The sequence below is a fragment of the Falco biarmicus genome, chromosome 8, assembly GCF_023638135.1.
Source record: "Falco biarmicus isolate bFalBia1 chromosome 8, bFalBia1.pri, whole genome shotgun sequence".
In the NCBI taxonomy this organism is placed as follows: Eukaryota; Metazoa; Chordata; class Aves; order Falconiformes; family Falconidae; genus Falco; species Falco biarmicus.
Window position 1 is genome coordinate 12207372 of NC_079295.1, and position 18075 is coordinate 12225446.

At 41.7% G+C, this 18075-nt stretch overlaps 1 protein-coding gene across 40 annotated transcripts in view; it reads right to left on the reverse strand.

The window, feature by feature from the left end:
• The window catches only part of MAP2 (microtubule associated protein 2), a 235605-nt gene that overhangs the window by 23729 nt on the left and 193801 nt on the right, over window positions 1-18075 (reverse strand). For 20 of the 40 annotated variants that reach the window (XM_056349758.1, XM_056349749.1, XM_056349773.1 and 17 more), the window contains 6 exons: window positions 16345-16599; window positions 10196-13993; window positions 9743-9949; window positions 9190-9324; window positions 4912-4973; window positions 845-1030 (listed from right to left, as the gene is read on the reverse strand). In XM_056349758.1, the coding sequence (XP_056205733.1) occupies window positions 845-1030; window positions 4912-4973; window positions 9190-9324; window positions 9743-9949; window positions 10196-13993; window positions 16345-16599 (4643 nt within the window). The remainder of the gene's footprint in view (window positions 1-844; window positions 1031-4911; window positions 4974-9189; window positions 9325-9742; window positions 9950-10195; window positions 13994-16344; window positions 16600-18075) is intronic. The other 20 variants (XM_056349787.1, XM_056349770.1, XM_056349765.1 and 17 more) reach the window with 10 other exon arrangements.

An 18075-nucleotide genomic window follows, 5' to 3' on the forward strand; every position in this document is an offset into this window, starting at 1 on the left:
GTGGTTACTTATTTACTCCCATACTCAACTTTTTACTTTTTGAAATCAGCAGATACCTTCTTTTACCATGGTTAGAGCAATGGACATGTATGTTAGAATATTTTTGAACTTACGGGATGGGCAGCCAAAGACAGCCTTGCATAAGCATATAGCCCTTTCAAAGACAAATACGGTGATGGGCCCAACCAGTAAAAGACACACCAAGCACAGTGTTACACAGAAAATGGAAGTCAATAGTCAAAACAGTTTTTAAATGGGGCTAGTCATCAACTCAGCATCAAGTTGATTTGAAACACAAGTGAAATGTAAACATGGGGAAGCTAGGGTGGACTGCCAAACACCTCTTTAAATTTGTACTGCAACTTCAACAGGGTTCCCATGCATAGGCCAAATTTGGTTCCCAGAGTGTTTGGCTTCTGCCCTTGTTGCTGGTGATTAGAACTGTACTCTCCTACACTGGGGACTGAATTTGTTTTCAGAGAATACTGACTGGTAGAAAATTATGTTTTTTGAACTTGGAAGGCAAATTAGTACTATGTTCCTTGCCACTTACCCACGTGCAAATGGGTGCAACTTCTTAGCGATCAATGAAGCAGCATCCATATCACCAATAGAAAGAAGATATTTCCCTCTAGTTATAACTTATTTCACTTATGTTTCCTATGGAAAATCTTCATTTTTATACATTTGGTAGCACAAATCTTGTAGCCTGATAATCAGGATGTAAGTAATCCCACGTAAGCTTCGCAGAGAATTACTCAAATTCAGTGGGTAAAGAATGTCATCCATGGAGTTCACCTACATTTCTCCAAGCTAACTCTCTCTACCAAATCTGCTACCTTACCTTAGCATCTGATTTTGAGTAGGGCAAGCAGTCTCTTGGGCCTGCTGAGGAGGGCCGTACATAATAACTGTCTGTATCGAGAAAAGTGGCCCTTTTAGTAGTTAATGAGCAAGCAGAGCTGGGTCTTGGAGGAAGCAATGACTTTGCTCTAGACTTTGAGGCAGGAATCTTTGACAAAGAGGCAGTCTAGTCATGAGAAAACAAACAAAAGAAAACACAACATGAAGCTGGACAAAAGGAAAATACATGCAACATGGACGAAAAAAAATGCCAAGCTATGAATTAATACTTTTCCTGTGTCTGGTAATGATGCCTATGCAGTTCTGATATGCATGAAAGTTTCCGTTCTGTGCTGTCTGGGGCTGGGCAAAGTTACTATTTTTTTCTTGTGTTAATAGGACAAAACTGGTGCCAGTTACTGGTACAACTGCTGGCTGGCTGCATTAGAAACAAATGCTAAACTACAGGAGCACCAAGAGATCCTAGTCCTTTAAAATTAAGTTGTGCATTTGAAATATAACCCTCCAGGGCTACAGTCAAGAATAAAATGGTGGAAATCTTAAAAGCAAAGTTACAGCAGCATTCCCACAATGGCAGAAGGACAAGACAGTATTGCTTCTTGTGCCACTGTGTACACACAAAATCCCTAATGCACCTCAAACACTGTATTCTGTGCACTTGGTGTCACTCTACAGAAATTCATAGATTTATATTGACAATGTGGAGTTCTGGGATGAAGAAACCCGTATATGGTTGAAAAGCTGACATGTCATTGTGATCAGATACTTCTCTGATTCTGAATAATGATATATCCCCTTGAAAGAACAATCAAAACACAAATAGGGGAGATTGAAAATTCTTCGTTGAACCTTAAGAGCGCCTAACTGCTTTGAAAAAAAGAATTTCCTTGAAAGAGAACCAGGCTACTTGCTTCAGTGACATTTTTTTTTTTTCTCCCACAGGTATAACTGATAAAACAAAGAACAACTGCAGGGCTGTTATCTTGGCAATTTGATCCTGATTCTCTCTGTATTCATACATCAGAGCAATCCCAATGGGCCTGTAATTATGGGATTTGATACAGAACTTTAGCAATGAAAAATTTGGCATTTGATCTAAGTCAGTCACCTAGACCTTCTCAATGTTCAGAAAAGGTGTATAAGTTATTTCTTAAGTTGTCTTTATTAGAAAATGAGAAGAGAATGGATTGTCTAGGATCTGGCTTAGGCTACGTACCCCGCCTATAGAAAACTGAGGCTGGTGTGCTGAACATCACTCGTGACATCATCAATACGATTAAGAGTTGCAGAACTGTGTAACAAACAATCCCAGCCCTACAACACAGCTCAGAGGACTTCTACTGGATATCATCATCCATATCGAGTAGCAAGACAAGAAATTAATTCAAAGGATGGAAGTGCAAGAACATCTTCCTAGAATGAATTTTGCAACACATTTATGACTCTTTCTATTAATACTTATTTCACTGTCTGAGAATAAACAAAAAAATCACTGAATTTACATAGAAACTGCACAACATGTGTTTCTGTCACACCAAAGGCTCCTCCAGACTTTGACTGATTTGTCATAGTTCAGTTTATGGGCCCCTTTTGAAGCTTTGGGCCATTATTTACAAATCCACTAAGGTGTTTACTGATGCTTAAACTCTGTGGAAGCAGGGTATCTATGTTGGGTGGCTCCAAGGAGCAGATATTCTGTGAACACATTCCACCTGGTTTTCTGAACTTGAGATATAACTAAGCATGCACAGTCTGAGGCCCAAATGTTCATTCAGTGGTTTTCATCTTTTCCAACTTGTGGGTCATACAAAACGATTCCTCCAAGACAACTGGAAAACTCTTTACAGATTAAGATTCTAAGCACAATGTAGACACTTGTCCTTTTTACTCGTGTTGCATAGCGTCCTCGGTGAATACGTGCATCTAATGGGGATGCTAAAGATGGACGAGACTGAGATCTTTCAGTGGAACAGCTGGGGAAAATGCATGACCTTGAGCTAATGCACTGCTCTGAGATTATCACAGTCTAGATCCCTTCAGCGTTATTTAGGGAGCAAGCACTTTTTAGTATCAGTAAAAGCAGCAGAATCTTGGTCCAACCAGATTTCAGTGACATGCCTGAGGCTGGTAAAGCAACCAAAGAAACCAAACGCCTCAATCTCTGCCTGTGGTTTACCTAGAAAAACATTCTTATTCTCTGTTAGCAATACATTACCTTTGACTGTTATAATTCACGTTGCTGGAAGTGCCAGCTGTCCACAGCACAAAGATCTACATAACCGTGACTAAGACTCAAGGATTGCTGAACTTGGGATGCAGTAACCTCACTTTATTTCAGAGGTATTCCTAACATAAGCAATGTTTTTATCATCTCGCTACCACAGGTACACAGATCCTTCCAGCAGATGGAACTGCTTAGCCTTTCCTGAACTTGTTCTGCAAAGCAGTATGTAAACTGTAGTTTGAAGATGGGTAACAAAACTGACCAGTTTGGATGATCTCACATTACCAGTGGAGAGGAAAAGACTGCACTTGAAGGACATAAAAGCTGAAAATCAGGCAGAAACAACAACAAAAAGGCAGAGGTCTTTATAAAAGCACTGGTGAAGCCAAGGCAAAGAAGAGAAAATGTCCAAGATTTGCGTGAGTGTGGCAGTCAGAGAAGCAAGGCAGCAGGGAGAGAAAGTAAGCAGGGGACAGACTTCTGATCTTTGCTATAATGTAAAGGACAGGAATAAGAAAGGTGTGTAGAAAGCAGACCATTTCAGAGAATGACTTTGCATTGCTTGTACTTAGAGTACTGCATGAACACAGATGACTCTGAAAATAGGCTAGTATTGACTCCTCTTGTGCTAAGTGCTGATCATCCCTCGAGAAAAGACAGTAATAAACCATACTGTTGACTCAGCCCAGAAACCTGTCCAGATATTTCTTACTGTACTAGTAAAGAAGCTCTAGCAGTCTTCCAGCTATGAGCTGAAATCGATCAGACCTGAAAAAACACAGGAAATCCCAGAATCCACGGCTGATTTTCAACTCTGAATTTCACAGCTCCTCCAAACTCTCCAATCAGTTATGCTGTTATCATTAATGATTTCTTATGATTCATAAATAATGCATAGCACTTTATGAGGCAGACCTTTTCATTGCCCGATGAACTGGTGATCCGGTTAGACAAAGGAAACGAATCAGCCATGGAATATTTTGGAAATTTAGAGGAATCCTAAGGAACTTCACTGTTCATGATGGCTACAATGACAAAGCATTGTGCTGCAGATGTGAATTAGCGTGTGCCAGGGTGATGTAAGAAACAGTTGCATAGGGAATAGTGAAAGTAAGTTGATTTCCTGGGGATTTTGGAGGGATGGGACAGGAAGAGCATAGGATCAGCATGGGAGCAGGGCGGAGAGGCACTGCAGCATTTGCTGAAGGAAACTCAGCGGGGGAGAGCCAAACACAGGGAACAGAACAGGCTGCAGAGCAGCTGAAGGCAGGGCACCTAACTGTCACATTAAAACACAGACAGAAGTTGGCAGCCCAGGAAATGGCCATTCAGAAAGCACTTAATTGCACAGAAAATGCTAATGGCCAGTAACTTCTACACAGGCATGGCTCCTGCAGAATGCACGGCTATGTAGGGGTGCATCAGAAGACCAGTGAGTCCTGGGGGAGGGTTTCTGCCTACACAGCAACTGAACAAGGTGGCACTATGAGTTGGGTGCTGCAGAAAAGGCCACGGTACATAGTTTATCCCAGAGGATGTCCTGGCTCAAAATGCTGAACACATCCAACTCTTGCAGTTTGGAGTCTGTGTACCCCCTATGAATCTGCAAACTGTCATCATCTACTACCCGGGACTGTAATTCAGAGCTTGTTCAGGAAAGGTGGCTTTAATTACCCTTTTAAATGAATAATGAATATGGCAAACAAATTCTAAATGGAACACAAATTTTAAATGGAACACACACTTACTGAATTAACACAAAAAGATAGGAAATGAGGACAAACAGAGATCATAAAGATGAACAATAAGATGATTTTACTCACTGAGAGTTTTTCCTTTGCTTGTTTAAATACACTGGGAGCCTGGTTAGTTTCACCACCTGCTGCTGAGAGACACAAAGAAAGACTTGATAGTTAAAATCAATAATAATAAGCATTTCCACTTAGTACATTTGTTAGAACAATTAAATGCCTTGGAACTACATGCAAAGCAAGTACTTTGTGAATTACTCTCAGTGATCTGTATGCAGAAATGTACCTGCCTTAAAATTATGTCCTGTATTCATCATACTTGTAACAAAATAGTATTCTACACATTCCAAACAAATCAGTATTTTGTATTCATGTTCCTAGAAGTCTAGAAACTACAGTAGAGTTCAAGAAATAGCTGACAACTATAAGAGGCTTTAGTTCCAAAGGTCAGTCCTCAAACACCTTAGCAACCTGATTTTTGGGACTGTCTTCTAAAAAATCAGGCTGCTTTAAGTAATCCACAAACGAAAATTTTAAGAGAGGCCCCTGAAATCACCACTTGTCAAAATATTAGCTAAAATTCCTAATGGAAAGAGAGAGATTCACTGTTGAATTATCACCCTAGTTGCATCAAAAGGTCAGTGTGCTGTGGGTCAACTAAGCCAAGACTTTACCAACTCAAATTCTATCTGGGACATCAAGTACGTTAATTCATTATTTCCTTTATTTGATACAACAAGATTTTACTCTGACTTAAGATCCCATCCTTACGAGAAGCTTTGGAATGGGGCAGCTTTTTGGAAAGCAGGTTATTAGTTTCACCCCAACACTGCTGCTTAGGATGTAATCTGCCACACAAAAACTAGATGTGAACTCTTTTGGCATCTATGCCAGGATGCCATGCCCTTAGTAAATGCAGAAGCAGGACAGTAGTCCCAGATGACAATCTTCTGCTGTAAACCCAACTGTCTTCCAACTGTAAAACCAACCCCAATGCATCGTACAGGACAGAACCAACTAATTTCCTCCTTTCCCTGTGCAGCTCCCAGGTGTGGTGAGGAGACCTCTGGTTTATCTGCCACAGTTCCCACTCTAGTTCTGCCCTGTTAATATATTTATTTTTGTTTAATTGAAGGAGTAGAAGAGAAAACTCGTGAGAGGTAAAGGAGTATGTAACTGCATACTTCAGTTTTTCTAAATCTGTAGCAGGGATAAGTACAACACAGCCCTCCTGCATCACATTTTAGCACATCCATTACTGCTGGGTTTGGTCTGTTTTGCACCTTTTCTAAATAACCACAAATAGCATCTTCCCTCAGTCCCTTGGTATCGAACCCTAACCAGCCACCATCACAAAGTGGAAAGAATAGCGTGCTGCTTGTGCTGACTTACCTGAAAGCACCATCACTTCTCCATCTGAACAAAAGATCTCTACAGGCTCTGCTGCCAGTTTAAATACACAACAGACATGTTTTACCTCAGGGGGTGACCCCAGAATTGAAGACAAGGAACAGAAGTGTATCACATAGCGACTCCCGCTCATAGCCAGGTAATTGCCCAGGCCTTGCCACCATAAATACTGCTCTGATGGCATAAATGCAGCGGCATCTCACTGCCGCTAACGCAACACCAGTCAGATTGGGGTTTCATTCATGGAGCTACACCGGTCAAGGCAAAGACTTCACAAGTCTTTCCTCAGAGTTGGCCATGCAGTTTCTTTTTCAAATGGCAAGGATGAGTCTCTTAAAAAGCAATCCCACTCTTGTGGATACAGCACTGTAAGTTACCAGTATTTGCCAGTGCTTACCAGTGACATGGGAATTTTCTTCTGGTATTGGGAGGAAATAGGGGAAAGATGTCATTTCCCAGGCCACTACACAGAAAACACGAGCAAATATTAACTTTTTTTTTTAGACACTTGTACATTATGATTGGACATGTTTCGTTTTAAAGCCACAAGAAATGCAACATGGAGGTTTTCACTGCAATACACTCAAAGCTGTCTAGACTACACTGCCAAGGGACTTGGTGTGGGCCCACTGGCCAGGTATCACTAAAGCTGACAAGACCATTCCAAATCAAGTACACTGACAGTCAAATCCAGCTTCAAGAAATGGTGCTATATTTTATATAAAAGGAAAACGGGAGACATACAATGTCCCTCTAAATTCCAGATCCTGGAAAGAACTGGATGACTGGTTCAGGCTCAAGGATATGTAGGTTAACATATGGCTGCCCACACTCTTAGGATATCACATAGCACTGGACTCTTTCTCACAGCCTCCACTCAAGTCCCATCAGTAAGTGTAAAAAGGTGAGGTAGAAGAAAATACAGGCTATTGTGAATTTTCCAGCAACGCTGATATGGTGAAACATTCTACGAGATAATTTTGTTCACTTTGTGGTGTGGTTCAAGCTCCTCTGCTTTAAAGCCCAAACCTCAAAGTTCAACCCACATTACTGAAAATGTTACGATCATTTTGTGTCCATCATTTTGGTTGCTCTCCACTTCAGGATTTAAATGTCCTGGGAGGTCAGTTTTGTATTACATTTTTCACTTTGACTAACACATCTGCTTCACTATGTATTGGAATGAGAGAGAAAAGGCTCTGACAGTTTCCAGGCAGCAGACATTTAAGGCACCTGGCAGATTTCCTTACGCAAATACAACTCAGGACTCTCCAGGACAATATGGGCCAGAAGAATTCAGAGGAGTCAGTAGTAGTTAGTAGTAGAGTACCTGACGGCAAGACAGCACTGACCACATGGCTGTAGAAGTGCAATGAAGTTGAGAGCACTACAAACCTGACACTTCCCCGCCCACCCCCCTTTCCACTGCTCATTGAACCCCCTGGGTCTTCTGAAACAATATGGCAATGATGGGTCATAACTTCTGAGCCGATCCAGCTGCGCTTCAGCAAAGAGCAAGAGGTAGCAAGAGTTGTTTTAATCCTTTTTTAATACTCCTCACTCCTGAGTTGTTCTGGTCCAGAGTGCAAGTTAGCACAGAGAAACTGCAAACTGCGGACGAGCCGTCCCTGCCACACAGAGCGCCTGGATCAGCCTTTCCTTGCCTGGCTCCGTTCCTCGTGACGGCGGAAGTAAAAGGACCAGATTCCCTCACAGGATCAAGGGGATGGGACTGAGTATTTACTTCTGTTGTGCTGATGGAATGCAACTAGGAAACAATACGCACTTCATACAGTTGAGGCATGACATTAAAGCTACCCTCGCTTAACTATCCTCTTACTGTATTTTTCAGTAGTCACACATCCATACCAAGACTGGTCTGAATTTAGAACAGGAGTGACTCATTGGTGCAAAACTGGATGGGAATGGCTTTTTAGGAACACTTTTGGTATTGCACTGTTTAACTACAGGATGGATAATAAATCCTGTTCTTAATTTCTGAGCCATGAGAAGAGGCCTATGCAGTTTTGCACTGCGGTGCATGGTTCTTCTCTTAATAGCCTGAGTTTTACTGATGAACAACTGCGCTACACTATGCGGCTACATTATATGACAGAAAACCTGACCTCTCTTAGCAAAAATTTTTTTTTTAAGATCACCAGAGAAGATGTTCATCTTTCCACCCTGAACTCACAGTAACAATGAATAGTATGATGAAAATGCTGGAAGTGTTCTTTTTGGTCCTTAAATAATGATACACTTATCAAGATGTAACAGGAATAATTTGTTTCATCCTTTCATCTTCCGCTACTGAATATTAAGATTTTTGCTTGCAATGCATTCGTAGTGTGAGCTCAGATTTCTTCTCTCTCAGCTTCATGCTGCCTGTGGCTGGATTCCCCCTGTGGATTTTGACTGTACAGCATAAACATCAGTAACAGATTGGGAAGCGTCAATGCAGATAACATCAATCAACAAAGTATAAGTCTGAAACACTTCTTATTATGCATGAGAGTAAAAAAGCAAAATAATGGAAATGCATACCATGGTTTAAGCTGTCAACATTTTCCCACCAGAAAAAAAAAACAAAACATGGGTAATTAAAAAGAAAGAAAGAAAAAAGAACAAAAAGATGAGTAAAGATTCCTACAACACCACACTATAAGCACGATGCCAAGGTACAACCACAGCACTTGGGAGGTCCAAGCAATGACAAGCATACATGATCATGGCCTCCATTAAATAAACAAAAAAATACCAGGAAAGAAAGAAAGAAAAGAAAGATGATACAAACCACTACAAAAGCAATACTATTTGTGAAGACTGATACTCTTGGAGGAAAAAAAAAAATAGAGAAGCTGCTATAGCCATGAGATTTACAAAAAAAAAAAATGTCTATGTTTGCCAGCCACATTGCATAACTGAACAGAACGCAGTCACCTGTCTGCTTCCGTTTAACACAGGAGAGATGAGTTGGTCTAGTATATTTGATAGCAGGTTTTAAAATGATTTTCCTGGAGGGAGAGTGGGCCTGAACTTCAGTTTTTTTAGCAAGTTCAGCTTTCTTATACACTGCTATGGACAAAAAAAACACAAAAACATAGAATCAGGAAAAAAACCCAGCAAACAGTTTCATATGACAATACATCAAGTGGCAGGCCCACTGCTCCACAACTCCAACCCGATGCGCCGCTTCTACTGGGATGAACAAATCCAAAGTTGGAAGAGGGGCAGCACTGGTGCATTGACCTCAGATGTGTTACCCAGCGATCAGTGGGGACGCCTACAATGAAACGGGACCGGTGGAGCAGTGAGCCTTGCACATGGCTTTTCATATAGTTGTGGAATGTCTCATTATAAAGCACTACTGTAAATACTGTTAAGGTGCACATCATCTGCAATAGAGTAATTGGATAGTATCGTACAATAGTAAAAAATAATTAAAAAAATTAATAACAGAAAAAAAAATTGTAATAGGGAGTGTTAAATGAACCTTTTTTCCTTCTCACTTCATCTCTGGAGAGTGTGCTAGGTTCCTTTTTAGCTATTTTCCTTTCAGGAGTAGAAATCCTGCCTCTCCCAGTTTTAAAAGGTTTCTCTTTTTTATGCTTATCGAGAGATGATCTTCGCAATTCTCTCTCTGCCTTCTCCTCTTTAGGAACAGTCTCTAACTGTTCAGTCATGATGCTCCTATCATCATCTGTAGGATCAGAGCAAATTATAACAACAAACAAAAGATTAGTAACAAATGTTAACAATACTGTGGTGGAGCAGGGAAAAATAGTTGAAGACAGAGCAGACGGATTATTAAAAAAAGGCAGACTATTTTACCATTTTTCTGAAACATGCTGAGATTACTATTACCACTATAATAATTTTGCTTTTTGATCATTATGAATTGGAAGAAAAAATATTTAACAGACAAAACAGAAAGGATAATGCACACCTTGAGTATCTGCCCAGAGACTGTCTGTATCCATGATGGAGTCATCGATTGTTGTTTCATCTTTGTAATCATCACACGTCTCTGTCTTGTAGTCGGTGAGCAGGATTTCTTCTCTCTGGGGTGAAGCAGGAGCTTCTGGGGAGCCCTCCTTGGGCTCAGCTTGAATGTCAACCATTTCCTCAACTTCCAGCTCCTCTTCAGCCTGGGAGTCCCCTGCCTCGATATCTTCCTGCTGAGTAGCAGCAAAGCGCACACTGTGAGAAGCAGATTCACCCTCATCAACTGTTGTCTGCACCACTGTGATAAAGTCATCCTCTACTGTCACCACGGATTCAATAATGCCTTTCAGTTCAGGCAGTGCTTCTGGGCTACCCTTGGCTAGCATTTCTCCAGCAGAAGGTTTCCCAAAGTCTATTTCTGGGGGCATTTCTGACACAAGATGCTGTTTATCCTCTTCTTTTTCTTTTTGCTCTACTTCTACTTCTTCTTCATGTTCTTCCCCTTTTGTGGCCCCAGCTGTCACTTCACATGGCAGGAGCTTTTGGACTTCCGTAGGTTTCACAGCTGTATCAGGAATCTTTTCAATTCCTTCCGCAGGCTGTGGTATGGTCTCCATCTGAATCTCAGCAGGCTCTTCCTGGAGAGGCTCAGTTTTTGGAAGAAGCTCCACAGAAGGCTCCTTTGCTGGTAACTGTGCAGGCGTCTCTTCCCCAGACATGGGAGGTTTTGGAGGTTCTGCTTTGATATCCTCTGGTTTCAAGGATTCACCATTCGAACCTTCTTGGGCTTGATCATGCTCTCCACTAGACTCGTAAGATTCCTCTTTATCAACTGCCTCTTGATGTACCAGATCGGGCTTAGTTACTTTTTCCTTAATTTCTGTTTCCAACAGTTTGGTGCTGTCCTTCACATAACTAGGCTCGGTCTTGGAAAGTACATCTGCATCCTTTGCTTCTCTGGATAGGATGGTCTGATCTTTCTCTTGAATGTCTTTGGGTTCAGGCTCTGCTCTTTTAACAGAGGCTTTGTCCTTCCCTGAAGGGAGAGAAACCACCTCACTGATCTTAGTCTCTAACTGACTCTGATATTCTTGGTCAGCTCTCCTTGCAGCCACTTCCAAATCGTGCTTTATGGCATTGTAATCAGGTCTAATTGGAGCTTCTACCTCAGCTATTTCAGGAACAACACTAAGAGACTTCTCCTCCTTCTCCATCAACAAAGCAGCAGCATCCTTCTCTATTGCTAACTCAGAAGCTGATATTCTGTCATACCTGGTATCATCAGTTACGTGAACTTTATCAGCCATACTTTCTTCTTTCGTTTCTAAGATTGCCTCAGGTCTTGTCTTCTCTGGCTCTGCACCTTTAACGGGATAGACCTCTTTAGAGTCAACTTGATCTTCACTTTTTTCTAGCACAGTATCCAGCTTCTCTTTTTTCTCCTGCTCAAGGTCCCTTGCCAGAACAGACTCACCAGTGACATGCTGACCTAAGTCTTTTTCACTGAGGAATTCTTTCGATTTTTCAGCTGCTGCCAGCTTTACTTCTATTAAAGACAGGTCAGGAGCTAGGCCACGTCTCAGTTTTTCATCTGTGCCTTCGTAAAAGGGACAGGTGTCGCTCGTTAAATTCTCACTGTCCTGAACTGGAGAAGGGAGTGGGACGGTGTACTTATTGAACACACAGTAGCCCAAGTCTTCTAGCTGACTTTCAGCTTTTGGAGTTACGTGGTTTTCATCTGTCACAGGTGGCAGGGCTGCACTGCTGTCTTCCACAACAGTGTCAGAAGGAAGTGACTTCTTTTGCGCCACCTCAGCATCTGCACTCACGGAGGCTAATCTAGATCTTGTCCCTGCCAAGTCTAACATTTCAGGCAGGTCAGGAGCCAGGACAGCCCCATTTTTGTAATAATCTTTGGCAAGGAAAGGTGATTCGGCTAAGGTCTCAGGCTGGACTTTTTCTTCCACCGTTGCTTTTTCTTCTTCGATGTGTTCATCTTCCTCTCTACTATCAATGGGGAAGCAGGGGGCCTTCTCCAGTGCTGGTGTGGTTGCTGGCAAGTAGTCATCACCTTCATCCATACTTCCACTAGTGTTAGTTAGAATATCCGAAGCCAGGGGAGAAAGATCATGCGCACGACCAAAGCTAAATCCTAGAGCTATTGAATCCAGGCAGGACATGGGTAAGTTAATAGACATACTTCTCTGTTCAATTGCAGATCTGCCCCCAAGTCCCAGGCTCCTGCTCAGAGTCAGGTCATCTTTATTTTTACTGTGGAGTTCTCTCTTATCCCCATAGACTTTGGGGTCAATTGTGAACATTCTTTCTGTTGGGGAACTCGGTTCTTCAGATTTGTCTGGTGTGAAGCTCTGAGCCAGGGTACTGTAACCTATTTCGTGAGCAGGCACATTCTGCTGTTGATCCAGTTCTGCCTGTAATTCTTCCTCCTCTTCCTCTTTGTCTTCAGGTATTAGGCGATCTGTCTGATAAGGCTCATACACAGTCTCTTTAGTGTCACTTAGCTCATAGTAATCACTGCCTTGTTTCAGAGCCTCGGCTTTGAAGGCTTCCTCTTTCAGAGCAGAGGTTTCAAAATACTTCGACATTCCCGATCGATCCTCCTCTTCTTTCATTTGATGAGGAGCTGCAACACTTGTCTTATCCTCCTTGGTATCTTTTTTAACATCTTTCTCTTGAGAAGCTTCTAGAGTAGGAGTCTTGTCAGTGGTTAAACTTGGTGCTGCAGGGGTTTTCTCTGTTATTCTGGATAACTGAGTGGTATCAGGGTACTCTACCGTTTTCTCGGGGCTCAGTTCATGGCCTAACTTGGCTGGGGGTGGCTGTGTGCTTGGCTGCACCTCCTTCTTCATGTCTACCATTGCTGGGAGCCCACTTTGGTCCATTTCTTTTTCTGCTTTGAGAAGATCAGGTGACCTCTTAGCTTCATCATCCTTTTGAAAGTCTGCTTTGTCTAGGGAAAGTGTCTTAACTTCAGGCTCTGTGGTAAATTTACCATCATCTAATATTCGAGCCTCCCCTTTATCATAGAAGTCATACCTTTCTTCCTCATCACTCTCATCCTTGGTCAGGTCCTTTTCCTCCCCCCACACAGGGATTTTCTGCGTGCTTGGTGTTTTCAGGCCATCTACAGTTACTGCTGAGACTTCTTGCAGAGCTAGCGTCCTGTCTCTGTGGATCTGTTCATCTTTAGTGACATCTTTGGCAAACAGTTGGTCGGTGGTTTCCCATTTTGTTTTGGAACTGCCTTTGAGTGGAAGCTCCTGGGGGACAGCAGGAGCTGGGCCTGAAGGAAGTTCACATTTGGCTGCTTCTGCCTTGGGTTCTGATAGCAATCGAGAACTTTCACCATGGCTGACAGCAAGATCTTGGACATCTTTAAGGTCATCTTTAAATTTCATAGACATAACCTGGTTGGATGATGAGGGCACATCTGCAGTCCTTTCATCTGTTTTGCTCCCTTTAGGCAGTTCAGATGAGAAGTCCTTCTGTTCCTGAGGAGGAGGCTTGACCGCAGGTTCTGCCAAACTGGCTTCCCCTTTCTTTTGTGAATCAGTTTCTAAGACCTGTTCTGATAGAGGTGTAGGCATTTTTTCTTTGTCTTTGCTCTGCGAATCCTTTTTGTCTATAGCCTCTGTTTTTGCTGGCTGTGGAACTAAGGCATCATGTTTAGGTTGCTCACCAGTCTTACTGTCTTTGCCAGATTCATGTTGCTTTGTGTCTAATGGTTCTGCTGCGAAAGGGCGTGCGCCCTCCTGGATGCGGAATTCCATCTTCGCGGCTGCAAGTAAATCTGAAGTAGTTTGTTTGGGTTTTATAACAAAATTATTTAAAGCACTTACAGGCAGGCAGTCATGTGGCTTACAACATCGTCTTGGTATGAATGATGGAAAGGAGGGGGAGAGAGATGCAAACATGCAGCAAGGCCATCCACCTAGAAATCTGCTTTAAAGTGTTAAATCCTAGTTTCAATATATGAGGTTTTACAGTGGAAATGTGAGTTGTACACATATAAATATGTGACCACTGAAATGAGATGATTTAGTATGAATTCTTCATCTTCATGGTTTATATACAAGAGCAAAACCACAAGTAATCCTCACTTCATTGGTATGCTTTGCTGAACTCTGTAACTTAGGTTAGTTTTGTGTTAGTAAAGTCTGCCTGTAAGTCCAGTCAGTTGTGCGTTGCTGACATTTAAACATACATAGTTATGATACATTTCTGTATCTTTTTTTTCTTTTTTCTTCTACATACAGCCTAAACTAAAGAAATAACACATACAAAAGGTTTCACAACTGTTAGAAGAGGCTGTTTTTTTCCAATTGTACCGATTTTTGACATTCACTCTTTGGCAAATGAGAGAAATCTCACTGCTGTCACAAAACCAGTATGTGTAAAATCAGCAACAGAGCTATCAATAGTTCCAGATCCTGAAGGTCTGGTCTTCAAAATGGCCAGCCACCTTCAGCTGTAAATGAAGTCAAAGAATAGCTGGCATGTTTCAATGACTGTCGATCAGGCCCTAATTAAGTCAATTTGAAGCTAAAAATGCTACTCTCAATGTCTGCCACTACGCTTTTAGGGAGTAATACCAAGTTACGATTTTTTTTTAATACCTGTTCTGTTAATTATTAATAGCTCGTTCTTTTAAAAATAAAATAATGATTTCTATTATATGGAAATATTCCTATCATGGAAAATATGAAGAGATATACTGCAGAGTGTGGCAGAGCTTTCTTGCAGCAATGCGCAAAAAAAGTTTTATGAGTTTTTTCTAAAGCTTTTTACAACAAGTACTGGGCCAACTGAATCCCCTCATATCTGTCCATGAAGCCACCTTTTTGCTCTGATGAATCTGTACTTTTTAGAACAATTAGCATCAAAGTATTGGTCATTCTTTAAGTACTTGCATATGTTAACATTTAGTCAAAAAAAGCAACGGCCATTCTAAACTCTACAGGTAGAAAAAACAGAGGTCTACAACTACAGCAATTTTACTTCTTTATGTTTTTACTTTTAGTGACTTCCTTGCAAACTCTATGAGGTATAAAAATATGGCCATTGAGCTGATGTCATTCTCGTTTCACAGAAATTAAATAGCTAGATACTGACTTTCTTTATGTATCCTACTGTACCTCTTACTGTAGTGCAAATGAACAATCTCAATGGCACCAAAACATATTCTGACTGCCAAAGGAATTTAATACTCTTTAGCTGGGCCAGCTAGAACACCAGTCTCCCAAATGCAGCATTTCTTAGTCAGGTAGCAGATGGGTACATCACTGCTCCACACAATGTGCCTTTACACCTTGTTGCACTAGCTGAAGAGAAATACCATTAAAAGGAAAATCCTGAAGCCTAATTCTTCCATACTGAAAGACGACTGCAGTAAATATTTTGTTCAGTAAGCAGATCAGAACTTCATCCTATACACCCTATGCTAAACTTCACTATGAAGACAAGCATCCCAGTGGAAGTGATGGAGGTTTTGCCAAAGAAGGGCACTCAAGCAAGCGTAAACATTTGTAATAAGGTAAGACACAAAAAATCAGAGTTCTGGCAATGACTGAGGAGAGGAGGGGTAGACTGCAATGAATGGCAAGGACGTGATGTAAGAAGCAACAGCTTTAGGGAAGCTAAACCAGAATGCACTGAAGCACACACCAAAAAATAAAAACCAAACAAAACACCTGCACACTGCTAATGAAAACATTTCTACAGTTTAAGCCTCTTTATGTCATAGTCAAAGTCAATAAATCTACTTTTTGAAAGAAAAGCAGATGAATCTCTGCACCAAAAAGAAAAAAATATACATAGCAATGTGACTGGCAAACACATCTGAGATGAGGGAAAAAGGTTTACGCAGAGGAATCAGCTTAGCTGCAAAGCACATTTTATCATGGCAAAGTAAAAAAAATCAGGAATCAGCCGCAGTGGTGGGAAACCATGTTGTCATACAGCACCTATGCAACCATATTATCTGCTACACACTCTTCAAGCATAATAACAAGAGCAGTCATACTAATAAATGGGAAAAACAGGAAATGAAGCAGCCTTGGAAAGCGCTGGAGAAAGCTGGAGGAGGATTACATCAGCAGCAAACGACATGCAAACCTAAGGAGGACACACCTTCCTCAGCCGAGGAAGGGGATGTGTCTTTCAGGGGTGTTTCCGCCACAACGGTTACACTCTCCCTGCTGGATGCCACACTTGGCACTTTGTCTTCACAACACACTTTGGCATCCAAACCAGAATCCGACGGGCCCTCACAGAGGCCCTTTGCCTGGTCCGAAGGCTCAGTGGGCCCGTGCTCTTTCCCCAGTTGCTTCCCAGGAAGAGCAGCAGGTTTCACTTCCACAGCCATCGGACTCTCTACTGGTTCTTCTTCTTGGGGATGGAAAAAGGAGGCGACATCAACACTAACAGTAAACACCAAGCACACAGCTCAATAGGACTGCTTTTACGTAACACTTTCAGCTCTGAGCATTTTGAATTGAAGTGTGTCAAAGGACTGCTACTATCCAGTCACTGTGGAACTGAATTTTCCTCAGGGAAAAAACCAAACCAAACCAAGAAACCCATCTCCCCAGAGAAGCACGTTTATGCTGTAAGACGAGAGCTGAAAGTGTTTTACAGGTATACCTCTCCCAGAGATGACTGTGGATTAAATATTCTTTGCAAATGGAGATGGTCTTGAATGATGGATGGCTCCAACAACACCAATGCATCAATGAACTCAAAGTACACTGGTACTTTTCTGATAAATGTGCCGTTTAATCCAGTACAAGACATTCAATTGAGGTGGAGGAAGGTATGAGGCAGTAACTTCTTCCCACTGACCTTGGCGACACTGACTGCTAAATGCCAGCAAGTCAATCTATCACATGAATCCTGGATTTGGCAAAATACTTCCACAGTCTCAGTAAGTCTTGTGCATGGCTGAGAACTAACGGTTTCACAAGAATTCAGCCATGATTTCTACACTGAGCATTATAAACAGTTTCTACCTTAGGCTGCCTGACAGCTGAACGCTGTATATGAAAATCGCAGTTTTAACATAAGGACCCTCAATTTTCTTTTCTAGCTTCCCCACTAGCCCCCAAGCTCCTCATCACCAACTATGCTAAAGAAACCAGTGAATGCAATGTAACTGTTCACCCGAATTTCTACAATGCGTCACTCAGCCTATGGGCTGTTAGGATCAGTACAGTAGTACCAAGATCAGTCTTTACTCATGCCACAGCAGAAGAAAAGTCTCCATTCTGGACTGTACTCCGGCCGTTGCCACTCAGACAGAATATTACCCTGCTCTATTAGTATCCCCTCTGATAAGGAGTCAGTATTAAGTGTGAAACCTTTGAGTCAGCAACATACTTAAGCAGCTGACCAGCAGCCATGCTGCAGTCAACCTGGTGACCTCCCTGGGTTTAAACTGTGTCTCATGATTAAGGCCTTTGCTGAATAAGACTTAGAACAAAGCGTTTCAAATCTGGAAATGGCTGTATTCAGCCTCTTATTATTCAAATAAAACCTCTTTACCAGGGCTTGATTGTTTTCCTGAGACTGGCCTGGCAAAAGCTAGACAATCAACCATCCGCTTCAGTTGTGGCCTCTAAAGAGTGATTTAAGGAACACAAACACTATCTGAGGCTGAGAAAATATCACTCTGAGAAGTACAACACATTATTCATAACATATAAAAATGTAATTAAGGTTACATACTATATCTTAAATGAACAGAAGCCAGAAGATTCAGAATCAGAACTGGACCGATGCCTGAGTATTACAGGGATATTTACACATGGGCAGATTGTAAATGTAGCCTGGCAGAACAGCAGGTGTCCAGTTAAAAGAGGCCCT